Source organism: Gymnoscopelus braueri (assembly GCF_963280865.1).
Source record: "Gymnoscopelus braueri genome assembly, chromosome: 11".
Lineage (NCBI taxonomy): Eukaryota > Metazoa > Chordata > Actinopteri > Myctophiformes > Myctophidae > Gymnoscopelus > Gymnoscopelus braueri.
Genome location: NC_137613.1, coordinates 13,577,151 through 13,593,346, shown reverse-complemented (window position 1 = coordinate 13,593,346; position 16,196 = coordinate 13,577,151). Strand labels below are relative to the sequence as shown.

General features: G+C 40.3%; 1 protein-coding gene across 1 annotated transcript in view; it reads left to right on the top strand.

The window, feature by feature from the left end:
* The window catches only part of LOC308096048 (peroxisomal ATPase PEX1-like), a 643,221-nt gene that overhangs the window by 51,698 nt on the left and 575,327 nt on the right, over positions 1-16,196 (top strand). The window contains exon 2 of the mRNA XM_080443314.1: positions 14,650-14,799. Coding sequence (XP_080299440.1) covers positions 14,650-14,799 — 150 coding nt within the window. The remainder of the gene's footprint in view (positions 1-14,649; positions 14,800-16,196) is intronic.

Sequence of the window (16,196 nt, the reverse complement as noted above, 5' to 3'; positions counted from 1 at the left end):
ATTGAACAAAGGCTGGGGGGGGGAAGCAACCGGGGGCAAAGGGACCAGGCAGAGACATAGTCAAAGGGGGAGCGTGGGTCAGAGTTCTGAGGGGGCAGTCTGCATGGCGCCTGGTCCATGAGGGGTAAGGCTAGCCGTGGTCCGTGGGTCCGGTCCTGGTCCAAACAGTACAAAATAATGTCATTAAGTTAACAGCCAAGCTGATTTATATTATTGACAGATTATCATACACAATTATGAGATAGCAGATTAATTTATTTAATAATTCTATGTCGTGTCTAGGTTATTTAACCACTTAAACCTCAGCATCCTTATCGCGGGGAAGGTTTTCACAGAAAATAGTTGATCGACAAGCTCACAACGTGTCGCATAAGGGTAAAATCCAGATACAGGCAGAGGTCATAAACAGGCAGAAATACAGGTTCCGAATTACAGGTTGAAGCGAGCTAGACTAGAGATAAACTGGTCTGATCTGCAGGCAGAGAATAGTGGCATGAGTGAGGCAATAAATACTGTGGCTACTCAGTGGAAACAAAGGATTTATTATGAAGGTTTATTTACAGTGGAATTGTCAGAAATGTCTACAAAGTTGTATATAAATTCTAAAGGTGACCTGAACAACAGGAACCACAGAGAGGGTGGATTTTGAAGAAATAAGTAGGCAAGAATTCAATGTTAGAAGAGAGGCTGGAGAAAGAAATGACTCCAATAGAGTAAGGGTGGGTTTAAGGGCTCTACTTTGGAGCAGGAGCACTGTCAACAGTTGCACTGACTTCGGATGATAGATAGACCATTTCTCATTTTGCAGTGGCTCAGAGTTCTTACCCACTGCCTGTATTTGGTGTTTTGGGGATTCACTGTACACTGGTGTGGGAGGAGAGGTGCAGTAGGGGGTGTGGTTTGCAAATCAGCAGCATTCAGCAATTTTGGTGTCAACAAGGTCAAAGATTTGTCCAGCGAAACTGCGTCATCATGACTCACACAGAATATTGAAGGCATATATCCATATAGGTTTCTCCTTCATAAAAGTCTTACTGATTGGTCAACTAGATAGATGATTACACAAACTGACAGTTTCTCTTTGGCTCATCGCCAGACATCACTAACCCTAAGATAATTTTATGTTCCATCAGTTTGCTCTTGGGAGAAATGTCTATGCCTGTTCTTCCATGACACTGTGTAAATGCACAATGCACTGTAAAAAGTGATCATTCGATTGACCATGATTGAATCCACCTGCAACAGACCCATAGACAATATTCAGCGTAATCCAACCCATCTCACCACTGCACCAGATATGAACCCTTCCCTAGTCCTGACACTTTAAAAAGTCTGTTGCCACACCCCACTTGTCACACCATTGACCATCTGACCCGCTCTGCATTGTACTAATGTCTATAGTAAGTTCTGCTTCTGAAATTGGGTTCTCTAAAAATTGTCTTTAGTCTGCAGAAATAGTAGACATTTGTATCTGGATGAAAGGAACCAGGTATGTGTTATAGGCAGGTTAGTTAGATGAGACATACTGTACTATTTGCATGAGCTGAATAACTGACTCAGATAGAGTATGATTGCATTTTAATAACATAGATTCTGATTGTTATGCAACCAACCAGTGTATCAAATAACCTTGAGAATTGAAAGATATAAATCTGGAGAGGAGGAATTCATTATCTAGCCTTGTAATAAGAGCAGTTCATTTCATGCATTGTTTCAGAAACCAGAGTATGATATAATTTGTCCTGTAATAGAATATGTAAACATCTCTCATAGGCTGAAACACCTGGTGTGACATTAGTGTTATGAAGAAATGTATCTGACCTGATACAAAGTTGACAAAGTCATCGTGTGAGAGTAGGAGTGAATCAAAAGGCCAGTGGGATCTGGATTGGTTAAATTGTCCTGCAAGAGAGAGTTCAAAGGTCACAGGCGTGATCAGATATCACAACAGTCTTGTATGAAGTCGGTTGTTATCTAACAGAAAATGAAAGTCTGTGCAAGAAAAAAATAATCACATCCACTCACCCAGTGTGAATAAACGATGCTTTTCGGCCCCAAGGACCCCTTCCAATATTTGTAATACCTTCGCAGACATACATGCTGTGTGGTGTTTACTGTACTGTGGTACAAAGCCACAGGGGAGAGCTGATGTTAACTTCTGTCTGGACAGTGTCTCTCTGAATGTTTGTGGAGATGACTGATATTTATCCTTAGTTACACCTATAGCTCTGAGTCCAATTAGTTTGACTCGGGCAGGTATGGCTGCTTAAATCAGTCATTCCCCATCCTACAATTAGATGTACAAATTAATATTGTGGCACTTCTGGATGTATTTATTTATTCAGTTGAGTTATCTTGAACTCTCAGCCCAGGACCCATGGGAGGAGAGTGACATAATTATTCACACAAATCAGTAATACATAATAATAATGTATATAATACCATTATATAATAATATTTACAATAGGTATACAAAGTCTCTTTTTATCTGATGTGTTCAGACTATTGCATGCCTGTTCTTCTTCATGTACATGTGTTCAAGACTGAAGTTGATTTAATATTAAATGTATGTATTATCCAGTCAGTATAACATGATGAAGAGTTGCTATTAAAACACAGTTGAACTCTCTTTATGTAGGTATAACTCAAGCTGAAGCTTATCTCAGCAAGGAGACAGCAGAGCAGAAGAATAGAAGAAAGAACTCAGCTCATATGCTTGGTAAGTAGGATAACAGACTCAACGAAAACATTCAACTTTATTATACTTTACATTTATCAATGAAACAATTATGCACACACACACACACACACACACACACACACACACACACACACACACACACACACACACACACACACACACACACACACACACACACACACACACACATACATACACATACACATACACACACACACACACACAAACACACATTACAATGTCTTTGGTTCATCTGAACATATATGTTCTGTAGATCCACAGGTCCTACGGACAGAACTGGAGAAAAGTAATACACTACTGACAGAAAAAGGCCAAGAATTGGACGAAAGTAAGAAATTACTGACAAAAAAAGGCCAAGAATTGGACGAAAGTAAGGAACTACTGACAGAAAAAGGCCAAGAATTGGATGAAAGTAATAAACTACTGACAAAAAAAGGCCAAGAATTGGATGACAGTAATAAACTACTGACAAAAAAAGGCCAAGAATTGGATGACAGTAATAAACTACTGACAGAAAAAGACCAAGAATTGGATGACAGTAATAAAGTACTGACAAAAAAAGGCCAAGAATTGGATGAAAGTAATAAACTACTGACAAAAAAAGGCCAAGAATTGGATGAAAGTAATAAACTACTGACAGAAAAAGCCCAAGAATTGGATGAAAGAAATAAACTACTGACAGAAAAAGGCCAAGAATTGGATGAAAGTAAGAAACTACTGACAAAAAAAGGCCAAGAATTGGACGAAAGTAAGAAACTACTGACAGAAAAAGGCCAAGAATTGGATAAAAGTAATAAACTACTGACAAAAAAAGGCCAAGAATTGGATGAAAATAAGAAACTACTTACAAAAAAAGGCCAAGAATTGGATGAAAGTAAGAAACTACTGACAAAAAAAGGCCAAGAATTGGATGAAAGTAAGGAACTACTGACAGAAAAAGGCCAAGAATTGGATGAAAGTAATAAACTACTGACAAAAAAAGGCCAAGAATTGGATGACAGTAATAAACTACTGACAGAAAAAGACCAAGAATTGGATGACAGTAATAAAGTACTGACAAAAAAAGGCCAAGAATTGGATGAAAGTAATAAACTACTGACAGAAAAAGGCCAAGAATTGGAAGAAAGTACTAAACTACTGACAGAAAAAGCCCAAGAATTGGATGAAAGAAATAAACTACTGACAGAAAAAGGCCAAGAATTGGATGAAAGTAAGAAACTACTGACAAAAAAAGGCCAAGAATTGGACGAAAGTAAGAAACTACTGACAGAAAAAGGCCAAGAATTGGATAAAAGTAATAAACTACTTACAAAAAAAGGCCAAGAATTGGATGAAAGTAGTAAACTACTGACAGAAAAAGGCCAAGAATTTGATAAAAGTAATAAACTACTGACAAAGAAAGGCCAAGAATTGGATGAATATAAGAAACGACTGACAGAAAAAGGCCAAGAATTGGATGAAAGTAATAAACTACTGACAAAAAAAGGCCAAGAATTGGATGACAGTAATAAACTACTGACAAAGAAAGGCCAAGAATTGGATGAAAGTAATAAACTACTGACAAAAAAAGGCCAAGAATTGGATGACAGTAATAAACTACTGACAGAAAAAGGCCAAGAATTGGAAGAAAGTACTAAACTACTGACAAAAAAAGGCCAAGAATTGGATGACAGTAATAAACTACTGACAAAAAAAGGCCAAGAATTGGATGAAAGTAATAAACTACTGACAAAAAAAGGCCAAGAATTGGATGACAGTAATAAACTACTGACAGAAAAAGGCCAAGAATTGGAAGAAAGTACTAAACTACTGACAAAAAAAGGCCAAGAATTGGATGAAAGTAATAAACTACTGACAAAAAAAGGCCAAGAATTGGATGACAGTAATAAACGACTGACAAAAAAAGACCAACAACTGAATCAGAAAGATGAAGAGCTGAAGACGATGAAAAAGCAATGGGATGATGTCATCACTGAAAACAAACAGACTGGTGAGAAATGGATTATTAAAAAAAGAGATACCTCATCTCTCTTGATTATTTTTATATTAAATAATGAATACTATTTAATAAAATAAGTATATCTTCAACATTGCAGCTCAGCAGATCTGTGATCTCAAGACTGAATTAGAGAAACTGAGGACTGAATCAGACCAAAAGACTGGTCAGTAAGATGAAATATAATGATGTCCTTAATTGGATTATAAAATGTAAAACCTCATCTCTCTAGATTATATTTTCAGTGGTTCATCAAAACATAAATACTGTATATGTTCAACCTGTCATTGCAGCTCAGCAGATCTGTCATCATGATCTGACTGAATTAGAGAAACTGAGGACTGAGTCAGACCAAAAGACTGGTCAGTAATCTGAAATATATTTCCTTTATGTGTGTCGTCAACATTAGTAAGATGATAAATAGTTGTCTTGTCTTATAGAGAGTGGGTTTACCTCTACATCAGGCCCCAAGCTACCAATCACGAGATGGAGCATCAGCATTCCTCCAGAAAGTTAGTAATCAATAGTGCAAAAGTACTGTAAAATAAAATACATCCAGTGTCATGTAATAGCCCAGTAACCCCTTTCTTTTTGGGCGGTGTAGCCGCCCCTATAAGTGGGGTTGGGACACCTCATTAGTACACCCTTCGCTGTACTGTGATTGGCTCATAATTAGTACACCCCTAGCATTAGTACACCCCTAGCTGTACTGTGATTGGCTGACTCTATTGGCTGACTCTATTGGCTGACTCTATTCAGCACTGTGATTGGCTAGCGAGACACATGATGAAATGAATAACCTATAAATAGGACTATGCACTTTAAAAAAAACACTTTTTTTAAATTGAGCTTCCATCACTGTGATGACCACTGTGATGACCACACCGCCCACTTCACACTGGGTGTGATTTTTGCCAGACCCAAGGGGTCGGCCTACATGAGGCTTTGACCCATTTCGTCCATACATGGGCATAAAAGTATGTCCATCTAGGTCTCCTGGTCTTGTTATCTTACTATTGTCAATACATTGACTATTTATGTTGTCTTGCAGAGGATGGAGAGAACACAGACTCCACTCTTCCACTGAGGAGGACACACAGTATGCCATTTCCTCCTCCAAACAGTGAGTCCATGTTACTCTTTCAATTTCATATGTATTGCCTTTCTTAAGGGCCATTCACACTAAGCACTATAACTATAAAAATATAGTTTTAAAAATCGTTCTATGTCAAGTGGATGGCATGCAGAGTTCACACTGACTATATAAAAAAATACAATGGTGAGCAATATAGTTATAGTTCTCAGTGTGAATAGCACTATAGTCTCTATAGTGAATGCATCCACTGTTTATGATGTTGTAGAGGATGAACAGAACACAGACTCCACTCTTGCTCTGAGGGAGACAGACAGAACTATGGACACACGTCTACACAGTGAATCTGTGTAAACATTTTGTCATCCTGATGTTACTACCTCTAATTATATTGATGAAAATCTGCAAAAAAAAAACTCAAATCAAAATTACACTATTTGCTTATGTTTATAATATTGACTAGAAATATTAACTCCATTTGGTGTAAACTAAGACTATTTGTGTGTATGAACACACAAACATCATTAGGTGTGAATGTTCACTCAAAGTGTGAGTCTGTAGTTAGATCTTTGAAATGATGGACCTTCCCAACATTGAATATCCAACAGATGTTCAGGGGTTGTGTAGTAGTTTTAATTTCACCAATTTATTTTGGCCTTCATCACAGCTCTGATTAAGGCCACTAGGTCTAAACATTATTATTATTATTATTAGGGGGCCAAGCATGGTGTGTAGGTTTTCTTCTTCCGCCGCTCCAGGACAAACCGTGCAGTCGTTTTTTTTACGAAACTCAGCAGTGTGGTGGTAGTGGGTCATGAAAAACTACAGAGAAATGAAGCACGAAAATGTCCTGCTGAGATTTTTGAGCAATCTGCACAAAACCTTCTATAGATGCACTTGGAACCAATATCTACAAAACAGTTTGTAAGTGAAACAATTAAGCCTCCAGGGGCCAATGAATATTACAGTTTTATGACAATTATTCTTCTGCCCCTAACTATATGAATGCATTGTCATATTTTTACGAAACTTTGCAGTATGGTAGAGGATCATGCCAAATAGCGCTGAAACAAAGCTTATACTCCAATTGGCGAAAGGGGGGCGCTATTATAGCAATCGTTACAAAATGTGAACTTTGAACAGGCATAAATCATGCCTTGTTTGGCCTACAGCCATGAAACTTGCTTACACATGTGCCTCTGCTCATGAGGAATACATCTGTCACTTTTACCATTATGCTCCGCCCTTAGATTTTACATTTTGAGTAGTTCGAAAAACACTTAAACCTGTTTTTCTCCTGGGAATTTTGAGCAATTTGCGTGAAACATTCTACACACAATCTATGGGCCATTATCTAAAATCCCAGATGAAGAGAAAATGAAGCCTCCATGAGCCAATGAATATTGTAGAGCCATAAAAAAAAAGCTCTCCATGGGCTCCTTTCTCTCAAGCCCAATGTGGTTTCAATGGCTCAGTTGATAGTGTCTACCTATCAGTCAGAATGTTCTTGGCTCAAACCCTGTCTCATCCAGTCCAAATTGTATTTGCTGCACAGACATCATGACTTTATTAATTAATGCATGTGTACTTTTAACACAATCACTGCCATTGATGTAGATCTACATCAGTTCAAATCCAACCGTTGACTACCATTGACGTAGATCTATGACAAATATTTGTTTTAATCATTTTTTTAAATTCCGCTAGAGGGCGCTCTTCCGCAACCTATGAATGATCCCTTGACTGCTAGAGAAGGAATGGACGGATGTGACGTGATCTCAAAAAGATTAATTTCCGTCCACTCCCATGTTATGAAATGTAGAAAAACACATCTAGCTCAGATTTCTTATTTTTTTGGTGAAAACGAACTGTATTCAACGGCCGATTACTACAGAATGGACGATTGAGGTAAAAAAAAATTTGTTCCGGTGGATAGACGAGACCTACTCAGTCTATTAGGTTTCTATATGGCTTATTGCGCATATTGCAAATAGCTTTTTCTATATTGCATAATGCATTTTATTTGTTTTGCCCCCGAATTGCTGCTTGCAGCAATATTTATTATTATTATTGTTGTTGAATAGTTATACCACTAATAATTAATTAATCCCCCATCTTGTCTTCAAGGTGCTTCCACAGCTCAACAAACTCAGGAGGAAGACAAAGCAGCAGAGGAGAAGCTGAAGTGTGTGAGAACAGAGTTCATTGAAAGAGTTTCAGAGGCCACCTTGAATTCTCTGCTGGACAAACTTCTGCAGAAGAATGTGATCAACCATGGAGAAATGGAGGCAGTCACAGGAGAAAGACTCCGGTCAGACAAAGCACGGCTACTTATCGACACGGTGAAGACAAAGGGAAACAAGCCATGTTTACAAATGATTGACATGATTCATCAGCTGGACCCTTACCTCAGTGAACTGCTGACGTTAACCACAGGTGATAACATCTCTCTCTCTCTCTCTCTCTCGCTCTCTCTCTCTCTCTCTCTCTCTCTCTCTCTCTCTCTCTCTGTCTCTCTCTCTCTCTCAGACTCTTCATGTGTAGAAGAGTAGCTCAGACCCCATCAAGATCAAAAGCCAATAAAGAGGAAAAGGGTGCAATTTGTTTTTAGTAGCCTACTTTTGAGGATGTGAAACTTGCTTAATTGATATGGTCTAAATGCAATTTAAAAGCACAGAATAATGTTTATGTGATTAATGAGGCACCAGGAAGCTTCAAGGATTTCAGATTTTCTAGGATATATCTATATACTTTGTAAGAATACTTGGTTTAACTGAAGTGACCCAGCTCAGTACTGTATACATCTGTGGTGCAGTTTTTAGCTTTATCCAATGTATTGTGTTTCAGAGCTGAGACTGATGCTACTGGGGAGGACAGGAGCTGGGTGTGCAGCAGGAAACACCATCCTGGGCAGGGAGGAGTTTGGTGCTGAGACCAGCTCCTCTAAACTGAGTAGGAGGAGACTGGGGAAGGTGTGTGGGAGACAGCTGGTGCTGGTGGATGCTACAGTCTTCTCTGTACACTCTCTGGAGGAGATGTGGAAGGATGTGAGATCCTGCCTCAATCTGTCCGCCCCGGGTCCCCATGCCTTCCTCCTGGTCATACCAGCAGAGTCCTCTGAAGGAGAGGTGAGAGGGATGATGGAGAAGATGCAGGAGGCATTTGGAGAGAGCTGCTGGGAACACAGCATTGTCATCATTATCCGCGCTGACAGTGTGAAGAAGCAGAGTGTTGAGGAGTTTCTTCAAGCAGGCAGTCAGGAACATCAGCAGCTTGTAGATAAATGTGGGAACAGATGCCACATCCTCAACATTACAGACAGCAGCAATGCTGGTCAGGTTTCACAGCTGCTGGAGAAGATAGAGAGCATGGTGGCACGAAACACAGAGAACTTCTACAGCACTCAGACCTACCAGGAGGCAGAGGCCCAGGTCAGAGAGATGGAGAAAAAGATTCAGAGGGACTTGGAGGAGAGGAGACACATGGAGGAGCAGGAGATGAGGGAGAGGTTTGAGGAAGAGCTGAAGGACTCTCTGAGGAAGATAGAGGGATCCATCCAAGAGCATGAGGGAGACATCATGAAGATCGACCATCGAACGAGTGAACTAGAGAGACAAATAAGGGAGGAGAGGGATGAAGAGAAGAAAAGAGAGCTGGAAGGAGAGCTGAGAAGGGAGTCTGAGAGAAGAGAGGAGATGGAGAGAAAGCTGGATAGGTTTAGAGCAAAGAGAGAGAATGAGAGGAGAGAGAAGGAGGAGAGACACAGACAGGACATAGAGGAGATGAGAGAGACCTACGAAGCAGAGGCCAGAGTGGAAGCAGAGAGAAACCTGATGAAGGTTCTCCTGCCTGGGATCCAGAACATCATGATCTCAAACACAAAGATGCAGAGAGAGTTGAAGAGACAAGTGGAGGAGAAGAACAGAGAGATGACAACACTGAGACAAACATTAAAGGAGAGCCACAGCCGTTATTCATTGCTGGAGGAGGTGTATCACAACTCACTGGACAAACGTCTGAAGTTGCTGGGAAAACTGCCAACAGGAAATGAAGGGGAGTACTTGTGAGGGGGAAGAAAGGAGAGCAGAAGCAGGGTTCATTATATAATTTTTATAGCTGTTGTACAGAATAGTCAGCCTATGTTTGGAAGAGCAAACATATTGTTTTAATGTGAAACTGTATTGTCTTTTAACAAAAAAAAAAGATTGTCCACCTACTGTCACGGTAACAGACATTGACAGCCATTGTTAGCTTACCAATATGTTTGGAAATTAACTATGGTGGTATGAGTAGATACGATATCTACTTGGTAACCTGAGTATATATCTTATGTGCAACATTTCTGAATCTTAAAGGACGACTTCACCCATTTTCAACCTATCTTTATAAATGGTAAATGGTGCATTTATATAGCGCTTTCATCCAAAGCGCTTTACATAGATTGTGCATTACATTCACCCATTCACACACGCATTCATACACCGATGGCGGAGGAAACCATGCAAGGCACCAACCTGCTCATCGGGAGCAATTAGGGTTTCAGCGTCTTGCTCAAGGACACTTCAACACTACTACTCTGGAGGAGCCCAGGATCGAACTGGGAACCTTGCAGTTCCCATCTGGCCGCTCTACCGGCCACTCTACTGCCGTCCCCATTTATATAATTGGTCCTCACTAATGCTAATTATAATATGGCACCATTTTTGTCTACTCAGTTTGTGTATCAGAGGAGGGCTGTGGACAGTTCAGAAACCCGCCTACCAGTGACGACATCGATGGGGAATCCAAGCTAATAGAAACATAGACCCATAGGCTTTCTGGCTTTCTATTCCTGGAAAGTTAGCATGCTATAATGGAAGCCATTGTTCTCACATTAATAAAATAAAATCACACCCAGTGTGAAGTGGGCGGTGTCTTGCTAGCTACTGTGTGATTCACTTAAAAAAAAACATAAATGTGTTTTTTTTAAGTGCATAGTCCTATTTATAGGGCTATGCACATGTGTCATGTGACACTAGCCAATCACAATCCTGAATAGACTGTGATTAGCCAATCACGTTGCAGGGTTAGGGGGGTACACTGGTGGCCAATCACAGCGCAGGATTTGGTGTGCAAATATCCAAACCTCACATATAGGGACGGTTTCACCGCCCAAAAAAATATTGAAGAAGAAAAACATCTTCCTAACGATGATGTCACTGGTAGACGGGTTTCTGAAGTGTCCACAGCTCTCCTATGAGACACAGACTGAGTAGAAAGAAATTACACAATTTTATCAGGAGCTTTAGTGAGGATCTATTAAAGATAGGTTGAAAATGGGTGAAGTCGTCCTTTAAGTACATGTAATATCTTACAAGACATACACCTTTTTAATATAGTGGCGTTAATCCTGGTAGTTAATTTTATAGAGGGTAGCTCTCTCTCATATGCAAAGCTCACCTGCTTTATCTTTCGTTGCTAAATGTCTAATTAAGGAAGAACGTCTATTCATTCAGTTTAAACAAACAGTCTGTAAATATTGCTTGTAAATAGTTTTTGCAGTTTCTTCTAATTCATGTTATAGTGATTATGATTAAACTTTATCTTTCATATTAAACCCTCTTTCCTAACTAGTGTTACTTTATGTTCAGTCATATATTCATTACGTTGTTTAATAGACTACTACCCAGAAGGCCTGTTGATACTGTACATAATATTAATTTTAATATTCACTGTTGATAGTCTGTACATATATTCATTGATATATTAATTGGTGATAGATGTACAGTATATTCATTAATGGCTGAGGCTGCTTACTGTACCTCCTGTTCCTCCTGTAACAGCGGTTCACAACCTTTTCTGGATCAGGGCCCACTTGAAAATCTTCAAAGTGTTCACGGCCCACCCATCTGACCACTTCAGATGGGTGGGCCGCGAACACTTTGAAGATTTTCCAGTGGGCCCTGCTCCACGTGCATTTTCAGAGCACGTTTATTTTAATGATCAATCAATTAATTTGATGACCAGCGGACCGGTAGGCAGCGGTTCCAGTAGGAGACACAAATGAATTCAAGTCTCTGTGGGGTGACTAATCGATAGAAAAAAAGTCATTTTGGGGGCGAACTATCCCTTTTAAGTTCCTATTTATCGGTATCACAATGATACATTTTCATACATTTATCAATGTTAATGTTATATTATCAATCAAATCTTAATGTTTTGCCAATTAAATTATTTAGGAGACCATTTGCAATGATCCTGATGGCCCACCAGTGGCCCCCGGCCCACAGGTTGGGAATGGCTGTCCTATAAGATTCCTTTCAGACACTGTTCACCACTATGTCCTTACCAGGGCTGACCCTCAATGGTAAACATGTCACTATGTCCTTACCAGGGCTGACCCTCAATGGTAAACATGTCACTATGTCCTTACCAGGGCTGACCCTCAATGGTAAACATGTCACTATGTCCTTACCAGGGCTGACCCTCAATGGTAAACATGTCACTATGTCCTTACCAGGGCTGACCCTCAATGGTAAACATGTCACTATGTCCTTACCAGGACTGACCCTCAATGGTAAACATGTCACTATGTCCTTACCAGGGCTGACCCTCAATGGTAAACATGTCACTATGTCCTTACCAGGGCTGACCCTCAATGGTAAACATGTCACTATGTCCTTACCAGGACTGACCCTCAATGGTAAACATGTCACTATGTCCTTACCAGGGCTGACCCTCAATGGTAAACATGTCACTATGTCCTTACCAGGACTGACCCTCAATGGTAAACATGTCACTATGTCCTTACCAGGGCTGACCCTCAATGGTAAACATGTCAGCACTGGTGCAGGAAACCAGGTTCAAATCCGGGGTAGAAGAGGAACGTTACCTATAGAGCAGCTTTAATATATTAATAATCATTATCTATGTTAACAAACGGCATAGTTTACACTGTAATAGCCAATATGTATTAAGCAGCAAAGTACTACATTGTTTTACTTAAGGAAAAGTATCAATACTGTAGTATAGAAATACTTTTTCTATATAGAAAATAGAACATTTTGGTAAAGAAGTAAAAGTACTCTTTATGCAGAATGTCCCATTTCAAGTTTACAAATGTATGAACATCTTTTGAAAATAGCAGATCTACAAGCTCACAATGCGTCGCATTGCGACGCATTGTGAGCTTGTAGATCGGCTATTTTCAAATGGTCGAAATGTTTATAGGGTTGAAGTAGTTACTGTATGTTTTGTAATAATTGTTTTTATAACAAAATCTGCAAAGTAAATAATTGTAGGCCTAGTGGAGTACAATATTTGCCTTTGAGATGTAGTGGAGTAGAAGTAAAAGTAATGAAAATTGGAAATACTCCAGTAAAATAAAAAGTCCTCAAAAGTGTACTTAAGTACAGTACTTGAGTAAATGTACTTAGTTACTTTACACCACAGGCATTCAGAATGGAATCTACTGTATAAACCATGTATGTATGGAATGAGGCTCATATGAGCTCAGAGCCCTTGGAATATTTTTGAAAGGCTTCACACCTGTTCAGGTCCTTACAAGGTAAAGTACAAAAATAACAGAGTAAGATTTGAACCTGATGTCTTCACCCTTTGACTTTTCTGTGAGAATTTCACCAGCTGCCTGACTGATGACTTGCTAACAAGCTGTTGACTTCTTGCCTTGCAGCACTTAAGATAGACAAAGAGACGTTTCCCTCATTTCCCTCAATACCCTCATACCTGTTGAAGTTACTTCTCCAAAGTGAGTGACTCCCACAGCCACACCACTAGAGGGAGCCACCATGATCTGGTAACACCCACACTTAGAACAAACATGGCAAAGTTCTCATTCCACTGCTCTGCCACCAACATGTGGAATGTCCTGAAACACCATCCATTAAAGGATGTGTAACACTGGTTTCTTTCAAAACTGGCCTGAAAAAATCTATCTATCAGGAGACCACAAGGGGAGGTAATGTCATTTTCCATTCTTTTGTATTTGTTGATGACCTGTATTATTGTGCTAATTTTGTATGCTATGCTATGTTGATGAATTGAATACATAGGACCACAATGGAAACAAGTCCCCAGGACTTTTTTTTTGTGTTAGCCTTTTAGCTTTAATGTCTGACTGTACCACATGCTGTTTACATTTCTGACTAATAAAGTATTCAATCAATCGATCAAACAAGGCTTTATTTTAGTGCCTGTAACTGTATAAACTGGTAGCAGTGACGTGGTGGTGACGGTGCTGTCCCCCCCCCCCCCAGGCCCTGCATCCTGTTCTTTGATGAGTTTGACTCGCTGGCCCCCAGGAGGGGTCATGACAACACGGGGGTGACGGACCGCGTGGTCAACCAGCTCCTCACACAGCTGGACGGGGTGGAGGGTCTGCAAGGTACTGTAACACCAGTGGTTCTCAAACTCTTTCATGTCAAGGACCCACAAAATGATGTTTTTTCTTTTTTATGGGCTGCTGTCTCAATTTTTTTTCAAAAATAGCAGATCTATAAGCTCATAGCGCCGCACTCGGTGCGATCATCAGGGGGACGATCATAGCCCTGGTCCAGAGCGTTAGTGAGTTCTCTCTAACGCTCTGGACCAGGGCTACGTATGGTGATTAATTTATCGCAGTACATTTGTGAAACGTTTCATTTGGTGTGGTGGTGGTCGCCACCGTTTGGAAAATACATTCATATAAATGACAGTGTGTGACAATACTTCTTATACTGTTGTTTTTGTACACTACGCCTGTATTAATCAAGACATGGCCACCATACATATTTACCTAACAACAACGTATATGAAGTTTTTTAAAGTACAATCTAAACTAAAGAGTGCATCAATGAACAGAAGCAGGCTGTGCAGCTGTCCTGGGACCATGGCTCTCCTGTCTTCCTCGGTTGGACTCGTAGTGGAAACTCCTCCTCCTGTGGGGAGGACCACAAGGTGGCGCTGTGTCGCCACCTGGGACAGAAGCTGGGTCTGAAAGATGGAGAGCAGGTGGGTGGTCACTAAGTATTTAAATTAATTTAATTCAGTGGTTCTCACTCAACCCTCCCACACCCAGTTAACCCATTCAATCTGGGAACGCATCTACAAATGTCTTCTAAATCTGAAAAAAAAAAAAACTTGTGTTTCCATATCAGTGGTTCTCAAACTTTTTCATGTCAAGGACCCCCAAAATGATTTTTTTTGTATTTGGCCGCGGGCCCCCATCTCAAAATATTTTGTTCCAGGGACCCCCAGAAGCAAAGATTTGAGTTACAAATGTTCGCTTTACAAAGATTTGCACACATTTCCATGATTTAAAAAAAAATAGCAGTGCCGCGCTATCAGCTTGTAGATCTGCTATTTTTGAATAGCCAAAGTATAAAATAATGGCTAAAATCTAAAATGACACAGATGCGTTCCCGATTTGAATGGGTTAAAATGTAAGCTAAGTTCCTGCTCTGAAAATTCATGTTTGTTTATTATTGTATTGCTTATATGATTTAGGCAACATCTCGCTGAATGCCAAATAACAGATTTTACACGAGACTGTTCGAATGTGATTAGACTGCTTCCCAGGAGGAAGATGAGGGTTTGTGGTTATGTGTCTGAGTCATACTGACGTGGCCGTGGTCCGCCGGCCAGCCAGCTTTAGCCAATCTTAATATAGGATGTTGAAAATCTGAAAATAGGGCTAAAGTGGTTTTAATGCGTGAAGCACAGCTGTAACCATGTACATTATGTACAGGCAGGTCACACTTTACGTAGGACATGTTCTAAACATTAGTTTAGTTCAGTGGTTCTCAAACTATTTGGGCCAGCACCCCCCAACATCAAGGTCCCTTAAGCCCCCCCAACAGCACCTCAGTGCCCGCCTTTCAGGAATATAGCTTCCAGCACCTCCCGGTGTTCTAAGGCAGTGGTTCTCAAACATGTTTGACAGCGCACTGTCATCTACATCAGGATAGGTCAGTATTACTGTATGGGTGGACCAGCGCACTGTCATCTACATCAGGATAGGTCAGTACTACTGTATGGGTGGACCAGCGCACTGTCATCTACATCAGGATAGGTCAGAATTACTGTATGGGTGGACCAGCGCACTGTCATCTACATCAGGATAGGTCAGTATTACTGTATGGGTGGACCAGCGCACTGTCATCTACATCAGGATAGGTCAGTATTACTGTATGGGTGGACCAGCGCACTGTCATCTACATCAGGATAGGTCAGTACTACTGTATGGGTGGACCAGCGCACTGTCATCTACATCAGGATAGGTCAGAATTACTGTATGGGTGGACCAGCGCACTGTCATCTACATCAGGATAGGTCAGTATTACTGTATGGGTGGACCAGCGCACTGTCATCTACATCAGGATAGGTCAGTATTACTGTATGGGTGGACC